The 17,691-nt window shown below is 37.9% G+C and overlaps 1 protein-coding gene across 1 annotated transcript in view; it reads right to left on the bottom strand.

Moving 5' to 3' along the window:
- Positions 1-17,691, bottom strand: part of LOC149222395 (anthranilate synthase alpha subunit 1, chloroplastic-like) — a 352,329-nt gene that overhangs the window by 71,031 nt on the left and 263,607 nt on the right. Inside the window, exon 13 of the mRNA XM_089387583.1 lies at positions 8,263-8,415. Coding sequence (XP_089243709.1) covers positions 8,263-8,415 — 153 coding nt within the window. The remainder of the gene's footprint in view (positions 1-8,262; positions 8,416-17,691) is intronic.

Raw genomic sequence — 17,691 nt, 5'->3', positions numbered from 1 at the left:
GTGCAACCTCTAAATTTGGTAGCTACTCATCTCCTCATGGTACTTCTGCAAGCTCTGGAGGTAGAAGAACAATAGGGGATTTCCTTAATGTTGTTGGGAGGGATGATGTGGATGGAAAGATAGTCTGTTTCCTTTGTGCTTGCGGTGTACCATTCAATGTGCTTCGCTCTCCCTATTGGCATGAAATGGTAAAGGCCATCAATGAAGCCCCAAAAGGATACAAGGCCCCCAACTATGAGAAAGCTAGAACAGTGTTATTAGAAAGAGAAAAAGCTAAGGTTCAAAGAGCTTTGACACGTTTTACAAATGAGTGGGTAGATTCTGGGGTATCCATTGTATCAGATGGGTGGATAAATATTAGAAACCAACATTTGATAAATGTTCTTGGTGTTTCTTCTAGTGGTGCAGTATTTATTACATGTCATGACTCCTCCTCCATTATTGCATCTGCACAAAACATTGCAGATCTCCTATTGAAATCAATCAAAGATGTTGGTCCGAATAATGTGGTTCAAGTGATCACAGATAATGCAGCAAATTATAAGGCAGCAGGAAAAATTATTGAGCGTACTTATCCACACATATTTTGGTCTGGGTGCCTGGTTCACACATTGAACCTTTTGATGCATGATATTGTGAAGCACAAAGAATGTGGATGGATTACTGAGATTTACAGGAGAGGGAAGCAACTCATTAAATTCATCACAGGGCATACAAGGGTAAACTACTTCTATGGCACATACTCCAAGTTGCAGTTGCTTAAAATTGCAAAGACAAGATTTGCTAGTTATTACCTCACCTTTAGGCGGCTAGTGAAGGTGAGACAAGCTTTAACTAATCTGGTGTGTGCTGAATCATGGGATGAAATTAACACTGACATAGATGGTGCTAATGCAGTCAAGGACACTGTTCTTGACAGTTACTTTTGGGCATAGGTTAAATATGTTTTGCAATTCACCAAACCAATTTATTACATGATCAAGTTTGCAGATTCAGATCGACCAGTAATTGGGGCGGTGTATGAGCAAATGGATAGCATGTTGGGGCAGATTAAAGACATTGTTGAGCCTAGAGATACCACCTTGTACAATTATATTCGTGCAAAGGTGGAAAACCGATGGGAAATGCTAAATGTTCCATTGCATGCATTAGCATATGTTTTGACACCTAAATACTATCATCCATCATGGCTTTCAACACCAGCACCTGGGGGGGGAAGCAGGAGAAAACCACACCAAGATCAAGAGGTTCAGAGAAAATATATGGCTGCATTGAGTAAATTAATCCCTGATGAGGAGGAGGCTGCATTGGTACGGAGACAGGTGAGCAACTATATGCTTAACACTAGTCCATTTGGGAGCATGCATGCAATTAAAGATCGAGAGACTTTTTCTTCTCTTGAGTGGTCGAACATGCATGGAGGGGGTACTCCACTTCTACAGACTTTGGCATTGCGGGTGCTATTCACAGGTGGTAAACACTTCTTCTGCAGAGAGGTGTTGGAGCTCTTATTCTTTCATCCATAGTGTTAAAAGGAACAGGTTGAGTTTAGACCGGGCAAAGAGCTTGGTTTATGTTCATTACAACTTGCGATTGTTGTCCCATTACTGTGAAGATGCAAAGTCTAATAAAGACTTGTTGATTTGGGACAAGAATCCAAAGGAGCACAATTTGGAGGATGGAGTGTTGCAATTAGAGCAATTAGAGGATGCTCTTATCCAGGTATGTCCATTGTGGTATGAATTTTCCAATTTTTCCTTATAAAGCATTTCTCTAATTCATGTTTTTAATTTTTTTGTTAACTAGTGCTTTTTTTTTGCATGAATTTTTTGAGCAATTCCAGGATGATGATGATCGTGTTGATATGCCACCCCCACCCCCATCTGGTCCCTTGGTTCCTAGGTTCCATGGTTCAACACCAACAGCAGGGGGTTCTTCTTCATCAGTTTCAATGCCACAGCCACAACTTCCACAGGCACCATCTTCTTCATTGCCACCACGTGGAGGCCCGCCACCACGTGGAGGCCCGCCGCCACGTTCTCTTCGTGGTGGAAGGAGGAGAGATTAGTAGATATATTCACAATCTACTACTTTTGTCATAGATTACTCATTAGACTTGTAGGCTTGTGAATTTGAATTTTGAACCTTTTTTGTCTTGGTGGTGACCAAGTGACATATTTTGTAAACATTATTATTTGAATTTTGGACATGACAAATGTTGACAGTTGCTCACTTGCTAGATAAATCATAATATGCTCTATGTTTTATGTTTTATAATATGCTTAAATGTTTTATGTTTTATAATATGCTTAAAAATTTGATGTATGTTTGTAATAGCTAGAATATAGATGATTGTTGTACATACCAGTAACTACAATGGAATCATGGATGCCATATCTATCTTGATTTATGCAAAAATACGCATGTTTTCATGTCTTCTACAATTAATTTGGTATTTGGTATGTTTTTGAGTATAAATGCAAAAAAATATAAATATATATATATAGCAGACGCTTCGCTTCCTAGATTTTTGGAAAATGACGCTTCCGCGTCCCCGCTTCCAAAAAAACGTCCCCGCTTCGTGCAACATTGGGCACAAGGACACATTGGATCTAATGCAGATTTGCAGATGGTTTCCATTTGGGTTTGGTATCCCTATACGTGGTCCTGACCCCCAAAGGGCTACATTGGCACAAGTAAGGTGTGTGTAGAGAGCCATGGGCATCCACATCAACAAGCAGCACTCCATGAATCCCCATAGCCATTCAGAGATTGCTCATGGTTCACTTGTTGGACAAGGAAGATGCACCTGATTCATCATGTCTAGTCGGCCCCACAGTTGGACCACACACTTGGCAAATGGTCCAGGACTTGCACGATGATGTGGCATCACCTACACCACCATCCTAGCCCTTGCAGGCGATCTACAGGCATTCAATTTGTTTGGAGACCCATGAGGACACTTGTGTGCACCCACATGTCATTTGGAACACCACAGGTTATTAAAAGGGGCCAACCCCTTGTCCATTGCTTTTGGAAGTCCAACTCCACATTATGGCACATAGGGACTTCATTAGGCCTCTTCCAAGGCCCAACGACATGCATCATAGATTATTCAACCTCATGAGAGGCTTATTCTTTTGTTTATGAGCTAATTTGGTGGGCTTGTCACCAAAAGCTAGTTATTTTGCACATTATAGGAAAAACTTTTATGGGAAGAGGATTTCTCCAACGTTGACAAAGGGGATGTTGTCATTATCTTAGATAAGGAAGATTACCAAAGAAAAATGTTAGATCACCTTTGTAATGGCGGGAGCCATAGAAAACTTAATAAGAATCCCTTAAAGAAGATTTCTAAAACAGTTGCTCTAGCCATAAAATCTAGTAGCATTGTTAGCTCCCTTAGCCAGAAGCTAATTGAGAGTAGCCCTCTCACTCCTAGGATTTATGGTCTTCCAAAGATCCATAAGGAAGGGGCTCCCCTGCATCCCATTGTCAACACCATTGGAGGGCCAACCTATCTTCTTGCTAAGTTTTTAGCAAATAAGCTAAAACCTCTTGTTGGTCGGACTGAATCCTTTGTCAAAGATTTGTCTTCGTTTGTCAATGAATTAAAGGGTATAAGGCTAGATCTTGGTGATAATTTGGTGAGTTTTGATGTGGTCTCCTTGTACACTAATATCCCCATTAACGAGGCCATTGAAGTCATCAAGCGCATTACAGACCTAGATACAGCTTATTTGGTTGAAATTTGTCTTACTTCTACTTTCTTCAGTTTTGAAGGTGAATTTTATGAACAAACTTGTGGAGTTGCCATGGGTTCCCCCCTTTCCCCAATAGTGGCTAATTTGTTTATGGAGGACTTTGAATCTAAGGCCTTGTCCTCAGCTCTATTCCAGCCTAAGCTTTGGAAAAGGTTTGTGGATGACACTTGCGTCATTTGGTCTCATGGTCAGGAAAAGTTGGAGCTCTTTTTCCAACATCTTAACAATCAATCTAGTTCCATAAAGTTTACTATGGAATGTGAAATCGATGGCAACCTCCCTTTCCTCGACGTTCTTATTTCAAAGAGAGATGATGGTTCTTTCTCCCACCAGGTTTTTCAGAAGAAAACTCACACTGAACAATATCTTCATGCGAATTCGCATCATTTCCCCGCTCAAAAGCTAGGTGTTCTCAACACCTTAGCCACTCGGGCATTACAAGTTTCTGATGAAAACCACCTCAATGATGAAAAAACCCATCTCCTTAGTGTTTTTAAAAAGAATGGTTATAGTAAGCGTCAATGTCTTAGAGCCTTCCTTAAGACTAAAAAAGGTCCTAGGATTAAAAATGATCTTAAAGATCAGTTTTCAGGGGTTCATCTTCTGTTTATCCAAGTAACCACAGACAAGATTGCTAAGATCCTGAAGAGGCATAAAGTTCCTTTGACATTTAGGCCCCTAAACACTATCCAAAGCTCCCTACGATCAGTGAAGGACCCTGTGAAACCTAGAGATGTGAAAGGTGTTTATGTTATCCCTTGCTCATGTGGGACTCCATACATTGGTGAAACTGGCCGCTCAATTAATCAAAGGATTCTTGAGCACGCAGGTGACATCAAACATGGAAGGTCTCGCTCCTCCGCTTTGGCAAAACATGCAAAAAAGACAAACCATCACATCTACATTGAAGAGGCGAGGGTCATTGCAACGATTGATCATTTTCATCACCGTAAGTTTAGGGAGGCCTTGGAAATTGAAAGGAAGCCTATCAATCTGAATAGAGATGATGGTTGGAATATTAGCAAGTGTTGGATCCCTACGTTGTATTCCTAAGTTTTTATAATATTTAATTTTTTATTTTTTTATTTTTTATTTTTTATTTATTTTAATCAAAATTTATGGTATTCCTTTATTTCTTATTTATTTACTATTCTTCTCTTTTTTTTCATTGTTATTATTATTATTTATTTATTTTTAATTTAAATAATAAAATTGAGTTATTTCATTATTTTGACTTATATTTTATTTATTTTGTTTTTTCATTTTTTTATTACTATTTTTAGTTTCATTATTTTTTAATAGTTAAATTTGACCTTATTATTTTTATTTTGTTTATTTAGTTATTTTTATTTTTTCCATTTTCTTATTACTATTTTTCAGTTTTATTGTTTAGAATAATTCAGTTTGGCCTTATTATTACTGACCTTCCTTTGATAAAATAATAATAATAATAAAATTAATTTAATTCTTTATTTACACTAATTTCCATCTTTTACTTTATTTTAATTTAAAATGTTTTTTTTTTAATTAATGACAATTTTTTAGTCAAATAGTTGTTAAATTCTAACGGCTATAAAACATTTCTCTTTCCATCTATTACTTTATTTTAATTAAAAAAAAAAGTATTAATTAATGATAATTCTTTAGTCAAAACTAGTTGTTATATTCTAACGGCTAGAAAACATCTCTCATCATCTATTTAATATAATGTCATGATTTGGTTCATCATCTTGTCTTGAAGATGAACCACACTAGATGGTTCGAAACACATCGACTTATAGTTTCTTTATGTGATTTTTACCGAAAGATCTCTCAAAATTAGAGTTCTTTTGAGCAAATACACACCATGAAGAGGAATCATTTGTAGCAAAAACATTTGAATGACATGGTTTATGTTCAATACAACCTCAGGTTGAGGCGAAACCAATTGTTAAACAAGACACCTGAATCAAGCAACATAACTTTGAATGACTTTGATCCATCATCCAAAGTGGGTTGTGGAGACCCAGGAACCAACATTTGACAATGAAGATCTTTCTTGGATGGACTTGGACCCACCTCCATCTTCAGGCCCAGGGGAATGATCAATCAAGTCGAAATCCCACTATAGATTCTCAGTGTACTAATTCTAAGGATGAAGATGAGAAAGAGGATGAGGATGATGATTTGGATTAGTACTAATAGTGTTGTAGTTTAGTACTACGCTTATTTCTGGACTCGAGAGGCCATTTAGAGCATGTATGTTGATGTATTTTTTTAGAGATGTATTGCACTAAGTGTTATTTTGGTATTATGCACTCTTGCTATATAAATGAGAACCTTTTCATATTTGTGTATAAATGGTTTGAATTTATATGGATGCATATGAATATATGTGTGTGTGTGTGTGTGTTTTTCTTTAAATTTTGAATATTTTATGTATTTTTGGTCGACTGGCTTTTTGGTTTGGTTTTTTTGTTGGTCTTGGTTCTGTTCCGGTTGATTCTCGATCCAAGGTGTCTACTAGTTTGATGACTGGTCCGATTCTAATAACATTGGTATTTACTATGCCATTGGTATATTGAACATCTTCATAATTAGTTATTCCATTTCAACGTCGTTTTACCAAACATTTCCAATATGGTCGACCAACATTCACAACTATCACAGAACTAAAAACAAAGTTAACATTGAAAATTAAGTACAACAAGTATCACACAATTGAAAACAAATATTTGTTAAGCTTAGTCATCCCTAGATGGATGCTCCACTCACTTTTGTTAATTTTCCTGTGGACATAAAACCCGGCAATTTATTACACTAGCAGAGTACAAATCTGTTGAATAAATGCACAACTAGATTCTTAACTTAATTAGCATAAGCAAAAAGTATACAACCAATCTAAATCACAATGGAAAAAACAGAATATGCTCAATCAATCGTTCTTCATTAACCCTGAACTTACTTGGACTCTCATCCTAAAATAATGGCCCAACTAAGAAAAATGTTAATACAATATCATATATGCCTTGGATCTAATCCAACAAATCAGGCCCTAGATCTATCCTTGATCTCCTTGGATGACCTAGATCTTCAATATTGCACTTTTGCACTTCCTCAGACCCAACACACTAGAGTATGGCACTCCTTACTTCAGAAAATCTGTCTCAGATGCTAGTGTCGTTGTAAAGTGTGTCTTTCTCCTCTTCTTAGCCTTGCTTTTATAACTTTCCATTCAAATAAATTCCTAACCCTAATCTCCAAAGTGGTTGACAACCAAGATTAGATCTCACCTCACTTAAGATGAATGGTTGAAATTAAAACATAATCACTAAAGTAAATTACTTTACTTTTCCCAAGTTTCTTTAGCTCAACCAACCAACATAATTACTATGTGATTTTCCTAAGTTTAAAACTTAGACTACATTACATTAGCAACTTGAGCAAGTGTCTTAAGGAGATTGTGGGCTACTCATGCACACCCAGACATTTAGGCCTATTAAGAAGACCGGCTTGATTACAAACATCAACAACTTTTACATCAATACTTGAGGTGATTACCTTTTTGCTCTTCATGCTTATGAGATCATCTAGTGGGCATTGGGTTTATTTTCTTTGGAAGCAAACAGGTTAGGTTTTTGAGATCTGATATTTGTTAGGCCATGAATCCACTAAACCACATCAAGGAAAGAATTTGTAAGAGATGAATTTTTTTTTAATTTCTAGGGTAGTAGTACAATGATAAAGAAGACAACCTTAGTTCATTCATAATTCCATACTCAAATCTAGACTTGAGAGAAAAAAATGCAGAAACAAAGTAGCCTTACCTTCCATACAAAGAGACAAGCCCAATGTCAACACATTAGAAATGGAATTGAAAGATGAAATTATGAGAATCTAGGGAACAGTGTGAGGGACAGAACAACATACTATGGAACACCATCAACTGGACAGACACTAAGGGCAAGATTTCAGAAGAAAGTGAGAAACAGGCAAGATTTGAGAAGAAAGTAAGAAGATAAGGACCAAACCCACAAACATATCCAAATACAGTAAAAAAATTGTTAGTGAATCAGAAAGGGAACTTCAAGATCTTGAGAGTCTGGCATGCAGTAAAAGCACATAACATTTATCCCTCCTACAAAGTTTCCCTGCTGAAGAGAGAAACTCAAGAGATAGAACTATACATAAGACTCATAAAGATCTTGGTGGAGAGCAATGAAGAAAGTAACCACTGCTAAAAAATGTAGGTTCTTCCACAGTCTTTGCCTTCTTTCCTGTCAATGAATTTCCATGTCTGTCTGTTAATGGATTTGTGTGTAACACTCGATATAGGTCTCTTGTTGGTTAGTTTATTCTCTTTTCTAATAAACGTTCTTTCAAAGGAAAACAATAGGTTTGATGTACTAATGTAAGAACTTAGGAGGTAGCAATTTTGTTTATATAAAAATGTAGTTATAAACTTTTAAAAATATAATTTATGATCCAATTTCTCTAGTTAACATGAGTTGTCAATTACCTTTCCAACATCATTCCGACCAAGATCAACAAGCATGATGTGCTCAGCACATTCCTTTTCATCATTTAACAGTTCCTTTTCCAATACCTCATCCTCCGCTTGTGTCTTACCCCTCTTCCTTGTGCCAGCAAGGGGACGATTGGTTACTTTACCCTGCCAACAAGAAATTATTCTTCATGAGTATTTCTATTTCTTATTCTAATTCAGATATCTGTTGTTCTTCTCATTCTAATTGAAATACCTTGATACCTAGTGAAGTCAACTAGTGATACTACTATATCTATATCTTCAAATTATGCCAATTGTGCATATTGGCATATTTTTTCAAAACTAAAAACAGTTTCAGAAGGACATAATAGAAGACTACATTAGTGCAAAAATAAATGCAGTGCTGATCAACATGCCAGTTGAAAGGCTCGATCTGTTCTCAATAGGACTGATGAAAATTAGGTCAAATTGTGCAAAGATGAAAGGATCTAGACGTCTACAAAGTCAACTTGATAAATGGGAATCAAACAATACAACAAGCATGCAATAACAGACCTTTAAGAAAATTTAATGAAATTCAATTCATACTTGTGATGCCACAAAAAAGGGGATACAAGATAGACCACCTACTTTGTACGATGCACTAATAAAAAAGGAACTTTTAAGAATAAAAATTCTTCTTCAACAAATCAAAACTAAAGGACTAAATACTAACTAAGGCATTAATATCAACATAAAATATGAACATAATATTTAGGAGAGGTTCATTGTTATAGAGACATGGAAAATATGATTTAAAATGTACGGATACAGCTAAGAAAACATGAACGGATGCTCAAAAGTAAATTCATAAATAGAATGTACATTTTCTGCATCAGACCATCCAATTGATGATTTCAAAAGATTTTACAATATATTCCATGCACAAAATCAACTCATCATCAATTTAGTTTTAGACATGAGAGAAGAATGCATCCATAACCACAGTAAGAGATGATTAGGTTAGTAACACACTCTCTTTTTCTCCCAAAAACCAACCAAGTCATATGTTATACAAAATCAATATAACTTTTTCCAAGGAAATCCTCGCAGTATCCCCTCCTCTTCACCATAATATCCAGATCAAGGGCGGCTCAACTTCTAACCTTAACAGCAACCAGTAACCCTGCAAGACTCGACTGGATTTGAACGTGACCTATGGCCTCCCTATTGGAATCTTGTAAGAACCAGAACATCCTCTTCAACTTTTAAGCCCTGTTTTGAAAGAGTATAAGCTTGAGTGTTCTGTTTGTGGGATACATGGTGAAGGAGATGCTGTTGAAACAACAAATTGACCTGATCCAGAAGAGACTGTGGATATATACTATTGAAATATCTATCAAGCACATTGTGGAAAATCTATGCTTATTACCAACTAATTCCTCTACTTGATGAGATATTCTTGATGTTGTCCTAGGTTGAGGAAATGAGGCAATAAATCTTTGAAGTTTCAAACCATATCATTACATTGTAAAAGGATCAATCCATCCTAGATTTTGTTTTGGGATGCTCCACGGATAAGAAAATCAATTAGGACTTCTTTGATTGTGACTCCAAGCATCTCATTGGAAACAAGTCATATTCGATAATTTGGAAAGTAAATAGAATTTTCTTAGAGCAATGTTGATCTTGGTAAGGTGGTTGCTCGAAGCAATGGCTCTTGCAATTAGGACGATGATAAGGTATCTTTGTAACTTGCTTCTTTTTTAAGGATACACTCTTGGCTAACCTTAAATTGAGTATTTAAATCTCTGTCATATACTTGTGTTGTTATGTTGGTTGATATATTTCGTCAGTAGAGACATTTGGATTTTAAACTTTGAATGAGTTTATAAAGGTCTTGTTACCCCTCATTTTAGCAAGGTTACCTATAGCCATTTTTCTCTTTGGGAAGCACCATTTTAAGCACAAAGAATGAAAGTCAAAGCCTTGTAGCCCATGTGATGTCATGCGTTATGGTGTCATAAGCCTATTGTGCTCAGCCATGCCAGGCCCGCTTACACTTCACTCTTAGGTCCCCTTGTCTTATACAAGATTTAAGGACTTAGGGTGGACCTACTTGGATACATGGTTTAGAGGAGCTATGGGTTTCATAGGAGTGATCATTAATTGTAGGTACTAGAGCCAGTCTAGCCTGAGTCTTGAGCACACATATGTCCTTCCACGCGGTAATGTATCATGGAGTCCATATGTATTCTCTAGCCATGGTATATTATTGATTTTCAGTTCTAAGCATGGTAGTCTCGCATTTTCCAACATCTCACGTTTCCCAAGCCAGTTTGTGGATCCCAATCAATGTTGCACGAAGCGGGGTCAAAGCGGGGACACAGAAGCGTCATTTTCCAAAAATCTAGGAAGCGAAGTGTCTGCGGAAGCGTCTACTATATATATATATATATATATATATATTGCATTTATACTCAAAACAAACATCCCAAATACCAAATTAATTGTAGAAGACATGAAAACATGCATATTTTTGCATAAATCAAGATAGATATGGCATCCATGATTTCATTGTAGTTACTAGTATGTACAACAGTCATTTATATTCTAGCTATTACAAACATACATCAAATTTTTAAGCATATTATAAAACATAAAACATTTAAGCATATTATAAAACATAAAACATAGAGCATATTATGATTTATCTAGCAAGTGAGCAACTGTCAACATTTGTCATGTCCAAAATTCAAATAATAATGTTTACAAAATATGTCACTTGGTCACCGCCAAGACAAAAAAGGTAAAATTCAAATTCACAAGCCTACAAGTCTAATGAGTAATCTATGTCAAAAGTAGTAGATTGTGAATATATCTACTAATCTCTCCTCCTTCCACCACGAAGAGAATGTGGCGGTGGGCCTCCACGTGGTGGCAATGAAGAAGATGGTGCATGTGGAAGTTGTGGTTGTGGCACTGAAACTGATGAAGAAGAACCCCCTGCTGTTGGTGTTGAACCATGGAACCTAGGAACCAAGGGACCAGATGGGGGTGGGGGTGGCATATCAACACGATCATCATCATCCTGGAATTGCTCAAAAAATTCATGCAAAAAAAAAACACTAGTTAACAAAAAAATTAAAAACATGAATTAGAGAAATGCTTTATAAGGAAAAATTGGAAAATTCATACCACAATGGACATACCTGGATAAGAGCATCCTCTAATTGCTCTACTCACAACACTCCATCCTCCAAATTGGGCTCCTCTGGATTCTTGTCCCAAATCAACAAGTCTTTATTAGACTTTGCATATTCACAGTAATGGGACAACAATCGCAAGTTGTAATGAACATAAACCAAGCTCTCTGCCCGGTCTAAACTCAACCTGTTCCTTTTAACACTATGGATGAAAGAATAAGAGCTCCAACACCTCTTTGCAGAAGAAGTGTTTACCACCTGTGATAGCACACGCAATGCCAAAGTCTGTAGAAGTGGAGTACCCCCTCCATGCATGTTCCACCACTCAAGAGAAGAAAAAGTCTTTCGATCTTTAATTGCATGCATGCTCCCAAATGGACCAGTGTTAAGCATATAGTTGCTCACCTGTCTCCGTACCAATGCAGCCTCCTCCTCATCAGGGATTAATTTACTCAATGCAGCCATATATTTTCTCTGAACCTCTTGATCTTGGTGTGGTTTTCTCCTGCTCCCCCCCCCCCCAAGTGCTGGTGTTGAAAGTCATGATGGATGATAGTATTTAGGTGTCAAAACATATGCTAATGCATGCAATGGAACATTTAGCATTTCCCATCGGTTTTCCACCTCTGCACGAATATAATTGTACAAGGTGGTATCTCTAGGCTCAACAATGTCTTTAATCTGCCCCAACATGCTATCCATTTGCTCATACACCTCCCCAATTACTGGTAAATCTGAATCTGCAAACTTGATCATGTAATAAATTGGTTTGGTGAATTGCAAAACATATTTAACCTATGCCCAAAAGTAACTGTCAAGAACAGTGTCCTTGACTGCATTAGCACCATCTATGTCAGTGTTAATTTCATCCCATGATTCAGCACACACCAGATTAGTTAAAGCTTGTCTCACCTTCACTAGCCGCCTAAAGGTGAGGTAATACCTAGCAAATCTTGTCTTTGCAATTTTAAGCAACTGCAACTTGGAGTAAGTGCCATAGAAGTAGTTTACCCTTGTATGCCCTGTGATGAATTTAATGAGTTGCTTCCCTCTCCTGTAAAGCTCAGTAATCCACCCACATTCTTTGTGCTTCACAATATCATGCATCAAAAGGTTCAATGTGTGAACCAAGCACCCAGACCAAAAGATGTGTGGATAAGTACGCTCAATAATTTTTCCTACTGCCTTATAATTTGTTGCATTATCTGTGATCATTTGAACCACATTATTCGGACCAACATCTTTGATTGATTTCAATAGGAGATCTGCAATGTTTTGTGCAGATGCAATGATGGAGGAGGAGTCATGACATGTAATAAATACTGCACCACTAGAAGAAACACCAAGAACATTTATCAAATGTCGGTTTCTAATATTTGTCCACCCATTTGATACAATTGATACCCCAGAATCTACCCACTCATTTGTAAAACGTGTCAAAACTCTTTGAACCTTAGCTTTTTCTCTTTCTAATAACACTGTTCTAGCTTTCTCATAGTTGTGGGCCTTGTATCCTTTTGGGGCTTCATTGATGGCCTTTACCATTTCATGCCAATAAGGAGAGCGAAGCACATTGAATGGTACACCGCAAGCACAAAGAAAACAGACTATCTTTCCATCCACATCATCCCTCCCAGCAACATTAAGGAAATCCCCTATTGTTCTTCTACCTCCAGAGCTTGCAGAAGTACCATGAGGAGATGAGCAGCTACCAAATTTAGAGGTTGCACTTGATTCAGAATGAGTTTTTTGTTTCTTGTTTTTTTGTTGTGCAGCCTCCTCTATTTGGATGTATTTTCTTCTTTGTTCAGATGAAATGTTTGGGCAAATTTGTACCCCCACAGGACCCTTTTTTCATCACTATCTAGCACCCCACAAAGATGCCTCCTCACACGGGTATATGAACCACAATATGGTTTTCCTCCATGACAACCATGAGGGCACACAAATTTGTAAGTTCCACCACCCTTTCCCCCATCAAGTTTGGTCACATAGTTCCACAAGGGTGTTAATGCAGCTTTCCCATCCTGTGTTTCAGTGTCCCCTTCAGGTTCATCCCCTTCCTCTTCAAACCCTTCCTCCTCATCATACATTGGGTCACTCATATTGGGACCACTGTCCTCTTGTGTTTCTTCCCTTCTATTCCTATTCCCCTTTGCCATCATTAAAACCAAGAGTGGAATGATACATAGAAACCAAAAGAACACCATCTTGGAATATGGATATAGGTGGTGGACAACCTGCAAGTAAAGGAGCAAGTAGAAACAATGGGAAAGAGTAGGAGAGGGAGGAGAAAAATACAAAAAAAATGTCAAAAAAATAAGGGAGTTTGGGGTTTGAACTTACCTCTTTAGCTCTTGTAGATGAAGTCCTCCAAGCTCCTCCTCCTTCTCCTAGCTCCTCCTCCTTCACTCCTCCAAGCTCTCCTCTCTTCTCCTCTCCTTTCCTCTCTTCTCTTCTCTTCTCCAACTCTCATAAACTCACAGTGAGAAAATGAGGAATGAATGGGGGCTTTATTCCCTTCATTCCTCACCTTAACGTCACCCTAACCCACCCCCTTTATGCTAAGTCAACATAAATTAAAAAAAAAAATAAAAATAAAAAATGAATTTTTGCCTTGCGTACGGCCTCTTCCGGAAGCATACGCTTCCTCCTCCAAAGCACCACGATTCCGACACCCGAAGCACCGTACGAAGCGCACTTCGGAGGCATGGAAGCAGCGCTTCCAACCCACACTTCCAAAATTCCAGGAAGCGGCAAAAAAAATCGGAAGCGCGCTTCCGGCGAAGCTTCCTAGGCGCTTCCGCACGGGACGCGCTTCCGGGCTTGGAACGGGGGGGGCGCTTCGTGCAACATTGATCCCAATGCATAGTGCCCACTGTCCAGTGGGTCAAAAATCAACAAAGGCTCAGATTGTACAACATAAATTATACTTCCCATACCACGTGGAATTTTTTTGAAATGTCAAGGAAAGAGGGAGATATCCCCAATCAAATGGGGTTGTCCTCCTTCTGTGGCACGTGTGATTATTTTGAGGCAAATAATGATAAAATCTAGGTCAAATTAGGCATGCAAGGTATCAAAAGCCATCCATAAACTTTTCTCAAGTCAACCCATGTGACAGAATTGTGAAAGCGAGCAACGCATTGGAGGATCTATACATGGGGCTCATTCAATGAGGGGTCAGCCACACATGTGAGGGCTCCGAGAGATTTTCAAGACGAATAAAGTGAACGTTCAACCAAGAAAAGGAAGGAAAAAGTTAAGTTACTCAAGTAAAAGGCAAGTTATCAAGCAAAATGCAAAAGTCTGTTGGAAATACTGAGAGGGGAGTGAATCAATATTTCTCTTCAATTAGCTAATTTTATCTTCACAGAGCATTAAATTTACAATAGCATTAGATCATGCATAAATCAACATCACATTAACATCAAGATAGTGGACAACAAATTAGGTGGAAACCATTCCGGGAGAAAAACCACCAAATGCTTCTTAATATTTGTCTTCAATAATTTACATCAATTAAGAAGTTCCAACTGAAGGAGGCTCCAACCCTCCTTCAAATGCCAAACATGCTGAACAGGATATCCTTGACAATCTCTACAACAAATACTGAATACAAAACCAAGCCTCTCTTCAATAACCAATCGTAGCAAAAACAACTCAAAACCCTTTATGCAGCAAGAACATCAAACCCTAGATGAGACCAAACTGTCAAGCACTATTCTCTGCTCCTTGCAACAAGATCTGACACACACACATGCACACATGTATATGTAGATTGATGTACCAGGGATAATGATCTGTTTACAATATATTCAAAACCAACCAACAACTCAAACTCAAACTGCACAATAATACCCAACTTCAAACTAACCAAACTCTCCAAATACAAACTTTTGGAGGATGCACAAGCTTCAACCAATCAAACTGCACAACATACCTCAGTTTCTTTTGTTGAAAACCTTGCCTTAAAGATGTATCTTCAGATGCCTGCTACTGTTTTCAATTGCTTGCAAGAGAATACCTTTGCAGGACATGTCACTGCCTTATACAATGATACAACTTCTGTGAACCCTACCGCAAGGGACTTCTGTCACAAGGATTCAATACTACATCATAGATCCCTGAACCAATGATGCCTTCAACTATTGTAGACAGTCTTAGTGATGATTTGATATTTCTGCCTTTTCTTGCTACTTCCCTTGCTTCTTACTGTTAAAGCAACATTCTTCTTGAAACCTTCACCTTGCAATGTTATTGATGCCTTATAGTTGATGCCTCTAACTTTGATGTTTTAGTTCAAGTGTCCAGAACATACAAACAAACACTTGTAGCAAATACCAAGATTTGGCTTGATTTGAGACAAAACTTACATCAGGCTTCACCCATTCGGAACAACTTAAAGAGATCGCTGAATGCTTCAGAAAATACCCAATGATGAATGCTTCAGAATTGTTGCATCAGATCTGCTACAGGATTGCCTTGAAGTGGAGGTCGAATCCCTTGTCTTAGCTTTCTCCAGCAAATAAGAGGAGAAAACTTCAAATCTCCTTCAACCAAGTCTTCTTCGATGATGACCAGTACTGCTCCAGATTTACCCTTCTTTTCAGTGGTTCCTTACGCTTCAGATTACAAGGATGCAAGCCTTAGAAGTCTCCTTGATTCAAATTGTGATAACAGTGAATGGACTAGAAGAGAGGCCCGAGTTTTTTTATGCATTAGATGTGGCCAAACAGTGCCTCAGATCCATTTCACAACAAGGGTATAAACCTTATATCTCTGAACTTTTAAGTCTCAGATCAGTCACAAATTGTACCGCAGAGAAAAGCCCTAAACAAGCCTCAGATCTGATTATAAGACACTGCCACAAGAGCCCTCTTACCATGGCCAAAATTATCCCTTAGGTGCGAGGATAAGGAGCGCCGGAAGGGATGATTTTTTAAGCCTCCATCAAACTAGATCAGAGCCCCAGTAATGATGCCCAATTCAATGCCAAAGAAATTTGAATTAGTCATGGTTCATTTTGGATAGAAGAGCAGAGATCAACCTTAGATAAATGCAAGCTTAGGTGAAACCTTCATGCAAGCTTCAGATCACGTGATCCAGCAAGTTGCAAGCACAAAGCAAAATCTTGATTCTATCTCAGTTTGTAGTCATGAAGACCAGCGAAACCCTACATCCAAAAGCGACCATAACCCTTTTGCTACTTCGACCTCCTTCAAGATAGATTAAGACTACACTTGCTGCAGAAGATTTCAGAGCTTCTTCTCACAAATATTAGTGTTTAAATTCTTGCCTTTGAGGAGAATGAAAGCCTCCTTTTATAAGTCTAGAGAAACTTCTAGGAGGGCTGGCCGAAATCCAAAAGGAGGGAAAACATTTCAATTTTAGTTTGAAGCCGACTTGAGTTGGAGGGATATTTGAATTTTAAGTTTCAAATTTTGGATCCTAAAAACCCCTCATGAATATGATCCCCTCGACAAGGTGTTTTTGCCATGATAAAATTTAATTCATAATAAAACAACTTATGGCTTGAGCATTATTCTAGCCAAAGAAAGGCTACCATATCATGAACTTGTTTGGGGCTTTTGACCACAAGGTGGGGCTTCATCTTTGAACAAGCATATCTCTCAAACCATGAGGAATCTCATGACGAGGATTATCCAATGATGATGGTCTCCAAAACAAATTCATTGATTATGATGACGAGGATTATCCAATGATGATGGCCTCCGAAACAAATTCATTAATCTGCATCTTCAAAATCTTCAACAAGTGCAGGGCTTCTACAGCTTTCCAAGGCTTCTTTTCCTTTGGAACTTCCAATCAATGCAAACTAGATGAATATTAAGAGCATTCAAACCTCAAAGACCGATGTTGGCACCATTGACAACACCATTCAACAAAGTCATCTTCAAAACCAAGCAAATGGACCAAGTCGACTTCATCAAGAGAGACGTTGGGCATCAAAAAGCAAGATGTTGAGGGTTTCAAGGCAAATCAAGCAAGTCACTAGAACTTATCTAGCTATTGGAGGGTTGCTTCAAGTCAGACCAAGCCTAATTTATTTAAATCAACCTCAATTCAAGTCAAATCAAGCAGGGAAGTGTTTCCACAAGCAAGGAAGAGCATCTAGAGCCAGTCGCTTGACCTTTGTAATCAAATCAACCTCCTTTTGTAGGAAGATTCTCCAGAAAAATGGTTTTCTCATTGTGGAGACTTACTCTTTGGATTGTGAATGACAAGTCTTCTT

Source organism: Pinus tabuliformis, chromosome Q (assembly GCF_031772625.1).
Source record: "Pinus tabuliformis cultivar Carrire ecotype Pingquan chromosome Q, CPIR1, whole genome shotgun sequence".
Taxonomy (NCBI): domain Eukaryota; kingdom Viridiplantae; phylum Streptophyta; class Pinopsida; order Pinales; family Pinaceae; genus Pinus; species Pinus tabuliformis.
Note: the sequence above shows the minus strand (reverse complement) of the source record. Positions and strands in the feature narration are given on the sequence as shown.